The 13084-nt window shown below is 42.2% G+C and overlaps 1 protein-coding gene across 1 annotated transcript in view; it reads left to right on the forward strand.

The window, feature by feature from the left end:
• Nucleotides 1-930: 930 nt before the first annotated feature.
• Nucleotides 931-13084, forward strand: part of DOCK5 (dedicator of cytokinesis 5) — a 64153-nt gene continuing 51999 nt past the window's right edge. The window contains 5 exon segments of the mRNA XM_009483902.2: nucleotides 931-1036; nucleotides 4056-4139; nucleotides 10720-10760; nucleotides 11786-11841; nucleotides 12722-12818. Of these exon segments, the coding sequence (XP_009482177.2) occupies nucleotides 931-1036; nucleotides 4056-4139; nucleotides 10720-10760; nucleotides 11786-11841; nucleotides 12722-12818 (384 nt within the window).

The following is a 13084-nucleotide window of genomic DNA, read 5'->3' on the forward strand; positions in this document are numbered from 1 at the left end:
AAGTGCCACTGTCTGGTGTTTCACAGATCAGGAATGTGTGCTGTGATTAATCTTGTGCCTTCATACATCTGGAGGGAGTGACATAACTAAACCTGCTCCTCCCATCGTAATACTGCGTGTGCCAGCCCACAGCAAACTCTGCACCTTTTCAGAAACTTCCAGCTCACCGTTAGCTATTATTACTCAGAGCCATGGCTACCCTGGAAAGCCCAGGCTATCCCAGGTTTCCTTTGCCATTCGTGCAGTCCTTGTTTCTGGTGATGACTGTTGCGTGATGCTTCGGAACACAACAGTGTATCTCCCAACATCCAGCATGCACGCACAGTTGTGCAATGCCTAGAGTTCCTTCTCGATCCGTTTTGTGGGATCACCTTCTGCCCTGAAGCATGAAAATTACTTCTCCTTATCTTTACCTACATTACTCTGGCTGCTGTCATCAGTCATAAAGTTATCTGTTGCTTTTTTCAAACCAGCCCCAATGTTGACTCCTCTGACCTTCCCTCCTAATGAATTCCATAGGCTGGATGCACTGTTGAAAAAAACATTTCTTAAACTCCCTGCTAATCAAACTGTCGGACTGTAAATTAAATAATATGATACATTGCCTCAAAAATATGATCATTAAAACAAACCCGGTATCATCTTCTTATGGATCATGTTTTCTACCTCTGCCTCTTTATTTAGATTAAATTTGCTGGACTTCAGTGCTGCTTTTCATTCAGGATGATAAGAGGAACAGGATCACCATTCTAAAGTGAATTTCAAAGGACAAAATCTCAACTGAAGTTTAACTTAAAGCGAAAAGACTTAATGTCAGATATTCCTGCAAATTTGGGGACAAAAGTCTCTTTTTTTTTTTCCCCCGTGTTCATTTCTTGCTGCTCTGTCAAGATTTTATATGAAGGATTTTTATTTTTCCATGCCCTGACCATGTTTGTTATGTGCAGCTTCCTTTTTCTTTCAAGTCTGAAAGAGGTCAGATTAAATACACACAATGAAGAAGAGGCTAAGCAGTTCAAATAACTGCAGATGGACTGTTTCGGACAGGACTGACTTCAAGCAGCAGGAAGCATCAGTTGCAAACAGTAAAGCTCCCAGGGAAAATATGCCAGCAATTTGTCTTTTATAACCTTGCGCGTAACTATTGTGTGGGAGATTTTATATATAGTGACCCTCTGCTCTTGCCTAATTCAATCTAGCAAAGCAAGATACTACAAATCTTGCCTTTTCTTGATGTGCAGTGGCAGACGTGCTCCTTTAGCTCGTAAATGCTATGCATTGGGATCTGAAACCTTTCTGGTAAAGCATGGAAAGAGAAGGGAAGGGAACTGCAATGCTTAGTTCCCGGTCTTGTGGCTGTTGCGATCTTTGAGGGGAAGGGAACTGCAGTGTTTAGTTCTCCCCCTTCTTGCGGCTGTTGTGCTCCTTGGTTTTGAATTAACTGTCTGTGTTCTCAAAAGAAAGGCTTGTCTGATGCCCGCCCACCTTTCTGCTACACACTTGGTGCTGCTCAGACTGCTTTTGTCTGAAGCTAAAGCAGCATTTGATGGAAGAATACAGACTGGTATTTATATAATGTCTGTTTGTCCCAAAGAAACCCGAGGCATCTAGAAATTGTATGTAGGAATCCCTGTACGTACGCGCACGCGTGCCGTTCTAAACAGCAGCCATTTTTCGCGGTGAGCACAGCAGTGAAACAGGGATCCCAAACAGCATTTTAAGACAGAAAGTAAGGCAGTCCAGCTGTAAGTACAGGAGGAAACTTTGGTAGACAGAATGTAATCAGCCAAGTTAGAAATTGGCTAAGACACTGGGCTTTAAATCTTCCAAGTCTGTTGCCAGTGCCAGGTGATTAATGTCCAGAGACTGCTTGATGCCTGGGCTTCACCGGAGGAATGGCACCTCCCGTGTAGCGCAGTGTCCCCGTAGCGCGTTGTGGGCCAACGGTTCAGCAGTGGCTCCAAAGGACGCCTGGATTGTTTTATCCATCCGCACCGCTTCCTGCTGCACCTTGGGAAGATTTGGAGATGTCCCATCCAAGTAATGGCTTGCAACGTCCCTGCTTAACATTAGTGATTTGGCAGGTTTACTGCGACAGAAGGCACGGCTGCGGGGAGTTTACTTTTCTTTGGGTCGGGCACTGCATTTTTATGCTGACCTCTGCAAAACCTTGCAGAATTATTTTCTATATGCGGCAGAACGGTTTCTTTTTAACTGAACCAAATACAATATTAACCGGTTGTTCTGCCAATTTATGATCTTGGCATCTGTCAATACAAGGTAGTTCTTAATGCATTACTCTGATCTAGTCCTGTGTATGTTCATGTTTGTCTTTGGCCATAAACATTATCCGCATTTTTCTGCAAAAATGTTGATGGGCTTTTTACTTTTGGGCCTATTCTGGGCCTTTAAGGTGTCTAAACTGAATATCCAGATCACCGGTCCGTTTTTAGTGTCTTGGCTTACAACACCATTGTGGGGAGGGAGAGGAAACTGGCTGTCGAAGCAGCTAGTGCCTTAGGAGCAAAAGTCCAGTAACATTCCTGTAACTGTCTGGAAAACAATGTAATAGATTCAGTGCATGCTCTGTGTGTGTCTCTGCAGGCACTGAAGTTATGGTAGGCATGAATTGGAGCCACCGGGAGCAAACACTGCCTCTGCAGCATAAGAAAATAAGGATCTGTTTGTGATCAGGGTCTATTTCGGATACTGCAGGCAATTCACATCGCCTGCCTACTTCTCTTGGATGATTTATAGTTACAGTATTTTAAAGGAAGTTAGTATATACGACGTAATGTGGTAAGCCACAGTTGTTTATGTTGGATCCTTGCCAGGAGGCAATATACCTCATTTTGATGGAAATGATAGGCATTTGGCGCAAATTTTCTGACATAAGAGCTCAATTATTTATTTATTTATTTATTTAATTTTCAGAGAGAGTTCTTCAAATACAAACCCTCTGAAGTCTGAAGAATTTTCCCAAAGCCCCTTGAAAATGTTTGCGTGATTTATTTGCTGCCTTAAAAATAAACATCGTGCTAGCTTCACTAATACATTTGCTCGGGGAGCAGATTTGGATATGTAAATATGATGCTTATGTGTGTGAGAAGGTTGCATTTCTGCATTTAAGATGTGATCTGTACTTAAACCAGTGTTTTAAATAAAGAAAAAAGATAATCTCATTTTGGTAGAGGAGTGGTCTGTTCTTAGACAATCAATTCATTGAACCATAGCAAAGCATTTTCCCGACTGCTTTATGTCTTTTTACTTGCATTGGTTTGAAAGCAAATTCAAATTAAACTTTCTCATCTTGACAAGCCTCCAGCAGCTCTAAGGAGGGCTCTTCTGCTTTGCCCAGTGAGAATGTGTGCCTCAAGGAAGTTCCAGAGGAAGGGCAGTTCAGAAGCGTGGGCTTCTGGACTTAATCCTATTCCCACTGGAAATCCGATAAGCATTCAGATTAGCTTTGTCTTTGGTAGGGATTAAATTTGCAGAGAATCTCAAGTTTTTGTGCCAAGATTGGCTCTTGTCTGGAAGGAGCCTTTAGTAGCGAATAGTCGGAGGCATTTAATATAGAATAGTGGTATTTTTTCTTACAGCGTCCAATTTACGTTGTTTTGCCAGTGCTTGTGAGTGCTACGTTGCAGTTAGTCCTGTGAAATGCTAATAAAAAATGACCATTACCTAATTGATCCATAACCCCTGCCTGGGGTGATAGTGACCTTTCTTGGGCAGGTCGTCAGTGAAGTGGGAAGATGCAGCTTCTTAAGATAGTGTCACAGATCTGTATTCTTAAAGGTAAAAGACAAACTTTGGCTGTTGAGATTAATGTTTCTTATTCTTGCAGGAGCTGATGATAGAATCTGGAAATAGATATGCTACATAGTTTTCTGATGTATTATATACACAGGATAGCTTAGAAACTTTATAGTGCTTTTTCAAAATCATATTCTGCCTTGGATGGGTGCCATGATACCAGATTTCAAAATCTGATTACCTCACAGGTTTCATCATGGTGTTTTTCATCTCTCTCTCCCCCTTCTTCCCCTTTTTAGCAATATACAATTATGATGCTGTCCAAGATGTGGAGCTCTCCTTGCAAGTTGGCGATACTGTTCACATTTTGGAGATGTATGAAGGTAGGTTGCAGATCACTTACAAGTACTCTGCAGTCGTTTTTGGAAGTAAATACAACAAATCAAGATTTTCTTAAATAATACAAATTTCAGATTTAGATTTTCAACTTCTGATATGCCCAAAAGCACAAAGTTTGCTATGTAGCGTTTGCTGTATGCACTTGACTTTTAAAAAGGTATTAAAACTACGTAAAATACAGAAGCGATGATCATATCTGCGGTGTTCCTGGCAGAGGTTTGTCAAGGTAAGATTTCACTAACATCTCAAGGCAGCACTGCAAGAGAAAGAAACACTTACTTCTGGCTGTTCATTCCTGTTTTCATACCACACCTGTTTACCTTGGCTCCTCCTTGTGCCAGGCCAAGTGCTTGTATAGTCATGTGATGAACTGATCCAGCTGGAAAATAATAATAATTAAAAAAAAAAAAAAGGTAGCTTTTAACCTGAATTAGTTGTTTGATCTGAGACAACGGAGGCAGTGGATGAAAGAGGAGAGGGCAGGTCTAATTGTTTCAAAAGTAATGTTGGTTTAAGCCATAGTATCACGAACTGGCGTTATATATGTTAAAAAGCCTCCAGTTATGGAGCTTCCATGCCCTTTTTAGGCTGTTTCTCTCAGTACTTTACTGGGAAGATTTTCATAATACATACCTTCATGTAAAATGTCTTGCAGAAAGGAAGACAAAATTCCTATTTTAAACAAGGTGAAAATTACATTTGTGTGTTCTGTATCTACTTATTAAACTAGACTTTTTAATGAAGATTTCAATATTAGGAATGGAACGCAGCCATTTAATTATTTTAAGGAATGTACTGGTCACCACTTCATTTGGAAGGCTCTCCAAAATTCAAATACTCGTTCCAAAATATAAATTCAATCACTTTCACAAGCAGCATCATATTGAAAAAGACTCAGCATACAAAAACTGTTTAGTATCTCTGCTGGGAACGGCAAGCTGCTTGTTTAGCAATTTGTTCTTAGCCAATTGTTCTCTTTCCACTTCTCTTTGACCTCAACACTGGAAACAACCAGCCAGTTCCTACGTGTCAAAGCAGATTTTGTTGCTGATGTGTGTGATAGTGGTGTGTTTGGCAGGGGGAGAGAGAGAAGGAGAAAGGGAAAAAAATCCGTATGTAATAGTACTAACTTATGAACTGGTTCTGCAAAAAGACACAAGGAAGAGGGAGTGTCAGGGATGGAAATTGCCCTCACAAAAAGGATGCATCTTGTACTTCCCAAGATGTTGAGGTATTTCTTTCTCTTTTTTTAAAGCAGCATCATTGTTTAATCCTACTGCTTGGCCTGTAATCAGCTGCTTAACAGAGAGACAGTCAAGAATAGGAAATGAATACCCACATGGCATCCCTTGTTTAACTGAAATGTCCCAGTTTGGAACTTCAGCTGAGAGGATTGATTATATTGCTTGGGAAAGTGTTTTGATTGTTTTTACACACTGAACCATCAGTGTGGCATCCTAGTTTGTGACTGAGGCACCTAGGAATTACTGCAGTGCAAATGAATACTTTTCCTGGAAAGACCAGCCAAAAATTCAGGCCAGACATTTGTGAATCTAAAGGAAAAGATGCAGACTGTCTCTGAGATGGTAACTCTGCTGCGGGTCTGGTCTCATTTCCCATAAATTCATCTTAAAACCTCCAAATTCTGGTATTCTGTCTGCTTGGGAGGAAATTCTCGTGTCTTATTGTATCTATTTTTCTTTCTTATGGGTCATCAACTTTCAGCTTTGTTTCCAGACATCTGTGGGTTGTGTTTTTGAGAATTAGTGTTCTCACAAGAAGCCTTTTCTGTTTTTTCTCATGCTAATGATGTATACTTACAAATACAACTCCAGTCTGATAAAAGTGGGTTTTTTGTTCCACTAATCACGGTTCTTATCTGGATACACAAGTCTCAATTTAGAAAAAGGTTCCATTTAACCAGGGCGTTGTATTTGCAAGAAGAAAGGCTCCGAGATGCCTTGTGAAGTCCTTTTTTTCAGTCGGTGTGAGTTATCCCTGCAGCTCCTGGCTGAGGGCGTTCCTTAGGCTATCAGAGGCATTCTTTGGGGAATTCAGGGGGAGTTTTTCAGGATTATCTAGAGGCTCTCATGTAATGGTAGTGGCCACTTGGAAAATCTTGCTCCTTGCTATTGTTCCCTACCTCAGGATGCACAGGAGCATCTTTTGTGAGTTACCAGAATGTTCTCAGGGCTGTTGTACCGCAGTTCGCTTCCCGCTCTGGCAGTCGTCTACAACATGCCTCCTTTTTCCTCCTGGTTGAAGTCAGCAGGTATTCATTCCTCAGCCGTGTTCAGTGAAGGCTCTCTGCGTATCAAACAGCCTTCCCTTGAAAGCTCTTTGTATTCTGCATCTGGGGTTTTGGCTGGCTCCACTCTGTCTGCAAGAATTGAAGTGCACAGTTTGTTCCTCGACAGCAAGGCAGCAAGGTTGAAGCTTGCGCTGGGTTTTGGTGTTAACAATAAATGTTATCTGACTCTCAGCTGGTTGAACAGCTTTGAGACATAACACTGATACAGCTAAGCCACTGGGGTAGGTGTGTGAGAAGCAAAGAGCAATAAAGTGAATTGAAGTGCGAGCCGGAAGGTATGGATGCGGTTTGGTGCAGGCCTCTGTGCCATGCAAACCTCTAATGTGATGTGGCTTTGCCACAGACCGTAGCGTCGCGCACACTCTTAAGGTGGAGTGCCTGCCGTCAGGTGCTGCTGCTGTACTGCCTAATGGCCTCACAATGAGAGAAAGCACCTTTAAATTGCAAAACCCCTGCTCACTTACGCTAGAGCATGCTACCAGGAGTTAGAGGCCTGTTGCAAAGGGTGGAAGTCCTTGGAGAGTTGGCCAAATTTGGGGTGAGGCTCTGGCATTGCACTTTCGTTAGTAAAGCTTTCTTTCACCATCCTCTAAACAGATGCTTTGCCTAATGTGTTATAAGTCCCAGTTACAACTACACAGTTTGGCTTGGATTGTGAGTGCACAAAGGAAGATTAGGGAGCGATAATGTGGTAGACTGTTCATACTACTGGACTGCAGCTTGCTGATGTCAAGGATTCATCAAAGGGTCATCATCCCTGTAAATGGTAGCTTCGGCATGGACTAAGTACACACCATTGAAGTGAAGGTCATGAGAGCTGAAACCACAGACCGAGCCGTTTGAACTAAAGGTTTCAAATATTTCTAGTACCAAGCTATAGCATACTGATGTCCAGTGCAGCTCAAATCTGTATAGGGACAAGCTGAGAGCTGTCTGCTATTGGATTGAATAACTTAGTAGTCTAGACTGTGCAGCATTTCCTTCAGTCCAGGAAAATGAAGATTGCGGCATACTGCATCTTTGTCAATCGGTGATTAGCTGCAGTTGTAAGCCGGGTTTGCGCTGTGGATAGGACCTAAATTTGCATGTTCAGTTTTTTGCTTTGATTTTAAATAACTTTTGAAATGTCTTTGTTGGGCTTCAAGCATGCTTTGAAACACCATGCTGTATTTATTATATGTTAAGATCTGGAGGATACCAGCTTTCTTAGACTTACCTTCCCTTTAAAACAAATACACATAGACCCTCTGCAAAGCATAGTTTTGTTAGTTCAGGTGTCTTGGTCATCATACAGTCTTGTAAACCGCAAAGCAAGGTATAGCTTTTCTCGCTCCTTTCTCTGGTTGGCTATCTGTTTGCAGAATGGCATGAGGTCTTTGTACAAAATTACTTTTTCCACTTGATAATGAGATAAGCAGCGCATGCTTATCCTGTTTGCCAAATATTGTCAAGACTGGGCGTATGCTGCAAAATCCAAGCAAAGAAGGAAACTTGCTGCATCCAATACTTTGAAGACTGCTTCAGTGCAGGATTTACTTACTCTCTGGAAATCTGTCCTTCAGTAGTGAGCTGGGGAGGATACATTCCTGTTTAGAGGAATCTTTTTTAAATCTGCAGTATATATTATTATTTTGTGCAAGCTGTGGGAAATAGGCAAATTGTGGATAGCAGGAATGTGTGCCCACATACCATGATTCCAATCAGTTTTTTCTCCTGATGCTGGTCACAACAGCCCCATGCAATGCTACAGGCTTGGGGAAGAGTGGCTGGAAAGCTGCCTGGCCAAAAAGGACCTGGGGGTGTTGGTCGACAGGCAGCTGAACATGAGCCAGCAGTGTGCCCAGGTGGCCAAGGCGGCCAACAGCATCCTGGCTTGTATCAGGAACAGTGTGGCCAGCAGGAGCAGGGAGGTGATTGTGCCCCTGTGCTCAGCGCTGGTGAGGCCGCACCTGGAATGCTGTGTCCAGTTTTGGGCCCCTCACTACAAGAAAGACATTGAGGTGCTGGAGCGTGTCCAGAGAAGGGCAGCGGAGCTGGGGAAGGGTCTGGAGCACAGGGCTGGTGGGGAGCGGCTGAGGGAGCTGGGGGTGTTCAGCCTGGAGAAGAGGAGGCTGAGGGGAGACCTGATCGCTCCCTACAACTACCTGACAGGAGGGGGCAGGGAGGGGGGTGTTGGGCTCTTCTCCCAAGTAGTTAGCGATAGGACAAGAGGAAATGGGCTCAAGCTGTGCCAGGGGGGGTTTAGATTGGATATTGGGGAAATTTCTTCATGGAAAGGGCTGTCAAGCACTGGACCAGGCTGCCCAGAGAGGTGGGGGAGTGCCCGTCCCTGGAGGGGTTCAAAAAACGGGCAGAAGTGGCACTTTGGGACATGGTTTAGTGGGCATGGGGGTGTTGGGGTGATGGTTGGGCTGATGATCTTAGAGCTCCTTTCCAACCTTAATGATTCCTAGTTTTTACTTTCATTACAAATAATCCAGCCACCAAGCCAGGAAACATGAAATCAATTATTACTCCCCTTAATTGGTTTAGTGGTGGAGTTGGTAGTGTCAGGTTAATGGTTGGACTGGATGATCTTAAAGGTCTTTTCCAACCTAAACGATTCTATGATTCTATGAAAACAAGTTTCCATTGAATTTGTTCCTAGTTCAGTCTTTTATTTTTCCTCTGAACACCATAAGTAAATGAAGCAGTCCCTTATTTTATTTCAGTACGGTGTATTGGTGTATGTTGCCTGATTATTTCCTTAAATCCCTTGGCCTTCTTGATGCTCCTCCCTCGGCCCGTCAGCTGAACATAATGGTCTTGGATCAGTGATGTTGTCTTGTCTTGCTAGATCTCAACACCAATCCTGCATTATAGACCACGATCTATACCCTTCCTGTTTAAGAGGCGGGGTCAGTGTTTTCATTTCAATGCAAGCAGAACCTTAGGAGAAGAGTCAAAAACTGGTGTGCTAAGGAGCATGGTTAATTGAGAGTTGGGGTCGCAGAGAGTCTTGATGTTTGGAATGATGTTTTTAGTGCGAAGAGGCAGTCAAGTTTGCATCCTATCCCAGAACAATACAAGGGATGTTATGTCTGCACATCAGCATTTAAAACAGACTCTTCTAGAATGGTTAGTTTGTTATTTCCAGTACGGTAACTTCAGGGGGACTGAAGGTGATGGAAGTGTTGCTTATGGCAAGGACAGGCACCCAGTGGAAAGAGCGTGCTTGATCACGCACAGCTCTTACATTGCCGAGGCAAATGACAAAGGTGAGGGTGGAGAGAAAAAATCCCTTTGTCTCGCACAGTTTGGAGGTGGCGGAGGAAGAGTGTGAGCAACTTGCCCACAGCTATGCTTCTCTCCTGTCTGCTCATTCAGCAAGGCTCGCTTGAGGACATAAGGAATACAGCAATTTTTTCATCCGCTTGGATTTCAGTGACATTGAAGTCAAAATACTGGTCAAACCCCAGGTGCTGAAGAGAGAAGAAATGTACATCTGAAAGTGACATATACTTCTGAGTCTTGGGGATCACAGTTATTACTTTGTATCTTATACTTTACTAGAGCTTGTCAAGATAATATTGAGAAACAATATCTTTACCAGGGCAAGCGGTTTGGGGGAGGGTTTTGCCTTATCTAAGAAAACATTCTCTTTCAGCCTTCCTTTGAAGGAAGGCTTTACTGAGTCGCAGAAGAAAATAATAAACCTATGCAATATGGAGCTCAGGCACAATCTATATGATGATTTGGATGAAAATGCACTTCATAGAGAAGAAAATTTTAAAGGGGTGGAGTTGGAATTGGACTTGGGACACTTGACTATATTTCTCTTTGCCAGACACATGCTGTATGACCTTGGGCTGGTAGTTCTGCCTGCATGGTTGTGTGTCTCTGCCTCATCTGTCAAATGATCATAGTAGTACTTCTGTGCTGTGTATATAACTTGCAAGCTTTATGGAACAAGGATTGTCACTTTCAGAAGATATAGCATGAAGTGGCCTGCTTTTCCGTCGAGCCCGAACAGTACAGCCCAAATGGATATGCAGAGCAGAAGCGAGAGTGTCCATTCATGGTAGGAACAGACACCCTTCTGCCCTACTCTTAGGAATGAAGCCTCCTACAAACAGAGCAGTGGTGTTTTCACAATAGTAGATCTCAAACGAGCATGATCAATAGGTTTATGTTGTAGAATAGTGGCGAGAATGACAATGTGTATTTAATTGCTGTAGATGGGAAGAATAAAATTTTTTGTTTCCCTTTGACAGGCTGGTACCGAGGATACACGCTCCGAAATAAATCTAAGAAGGTATGACCTCACTTTTCAGTAACTCTAATTTTTATTTCACACCTTGCCAGACCCCATCCGGTGCTGTAATCTGCTATGCTTCTGCTGTATTTCTTGTCTTAAAATTGTGCAGGTCTCCTGATCACTATGTCCTTTTCCTTAGTGGTAGAAATAAATGCCCTTGAGCTAAATGTTTCAGAACCATTAGCTGGGTACTCCTCCATCGTAAGCATGTGTAATGTAGTTTGAACTAGCAAAATTGACTGCTGCCTATCTGCATACACTAGCTTATTGCTTTATTATTATGGTCTTGGACCTGTACACATCCAACATTAGTTATAGGTAATGGTAAGATTAGAGTTTTGATTTGACTTGGAAAATATTCCAAAAATTATGCACACATGGATCTCAGCCCATCTTCTTGAGGTTTGTAAAACCAGTCTGAAAACTGCATGGAAATCTGGTTTCCCATAGGAATCCTGGCAACCTCTCATGTGGTAACATCCTTCACAGTCTCCATTTTTCAGGCATAAGGGGGATTGAAAAGAAAATAGAAAAAGATTGCAGCACTCCTAGAAGGTTTCTCTTAAATAATGGAAACTTGGGACCGGTGAATTGCTACGAATGCTGTCATGGGTTGTGAGCTTTTCTAGAGAACCACAGGTCCAGGGCAACTTGATGACTTCAAGAATATTTTGTAGCAAGGGCAAATGAGTGTTGACTGATAGTTTGCAAGAGTTTACAACATTTCATACAGGAAGATGAGTGTCATTACAGGGAAACAAGGAATTAACTTCTCTGAAGTGCTCATATCAACTATGGTGCTCGAGCATGCAGCCTGATGCTCCCCACTGTTTTTTTTCCTGTGACACCAGGACTGGTGGACCTAACACATTTCTGTTATAGGTAAACAGTAAACATCAGTCACAGTTACTGCTCTGCTGATCATGCTCTTACCCTCTTCCTGTGCTTTCTGTTTTATGCATTTTTGTCATGTTATATCCTATGGTGTAATTTATTTATTTTATTTCCGTTTTTATTTTTAGGGCATTTTCCCAGAAACATATATCCATTTAAAAGAGGCCATTGTGAAGGACCGGGGGTAGGTTGGAGCTTCTTGAGATGTATTTTTGGTAGCAAGAACAATGGAATGCTGTTTCATTAAAAAAACAAAACAAAACAAAAAACCCAAAAAAAAGGAAACTTTAAGTAGTGGTGGTTGTAATCAGTGCTACTGGTCTGTGTGTGCAGCAGGGCATACTGCCTGTGCTAGACTTCTGGAGCTGCATAGCTTTCTTTTTTTCAGAGTATTGTAGATACCAAAACAATTGTAGGCAGAGGTGCAGGAGAATACCATTTGGTAAAGCTCTGCTAGACAAGTTAGTAGTGAGGCAGGTCAATTAAGTTATGTTTAGCTCCTCTGGGGACTCCTTCAAGTCATTACACACTCCTGCTTGCAGCCAAGTAGCCGGCAGGAGTGTGGATTCCTTCCTGTCTTGGAAAACACTTAAGGAAATGACTCCTCATTTGATTCTTAGAGCTGATTCTGTGATCATTATAGTGAGAGGAAAACAGCAGTTGCAAAGGAAGAGACTTTAGAAAGTTGTGTGTGGGGTGGGTTTTTTTTTTTTTTCCTTTTTAACAACTGTGGCCAAGTTACCATTGCAAGTGGTGATTCTTCCCAACTTAATTTCAGTCTCTTTAGCATTATGTTTCTGGAATAGATCAACTGAAAATAACAAGACTGAAAGAAACTTGAAACATGTTTGCATTAAAAATGGATAAGGAATGTGCATGTGTGTGTTGGAGAACAAATTGAACAATTTAAGAATCTTGGCATCGTGAGTGAATTGTGTGAATATGCAGCCCTCTGAAATTTCTGTTTACACATTTATCAAAAAAGGCCGTTTTACTACTGAGTTTTAATCTTGAATGTAACACCTTTTTTCTATTATCTCCTTTTTTTTTTTTTTTTCCCCTAGACAACATGAAACCGTGATTCCAAGTGAATTGCCCCTTGGACAAGAGCTCACTTCTACCCTGAGGGAGTGGGCAGTTATCTGGCACAAGTTATATGTGGTAAGTTTTCTGCAGTGGTTGGTATTTTATTAAACGACCTCAGATGAGATGAGACTGGGCTTTTTGCAGGGCACTTTAAGACATTGGATAAAATGTTAAGCAGAATTGTAAAACGATCATTATTATAAAATTGGTCTTAGGAGAGGCTAAAAATGTTCTGCTCCCTGCTGAATGGGATGTGTGATCAGACAGAACTGTGGTTTAGTCCACTCTACAGTGTTTGCTGTACTCAGAATTGTGTGTGACACAGCGCTGATGAAGCATCG

This window comes from Pelecanus crispus, chromosome 21, assembly GCF_030463565.1.
Source record: "Pelecanus crispus isolate bPelCri1 chromosome 21, bPelCri1.pri, whole genome shotgun sequence".
NCBI classification, from domain to species: Eukaryota; Metazoa; Chordata; class Aves; order Pelecaniformes; family Pelecanidae; genus Pelecanus; species Pelecanus crispus.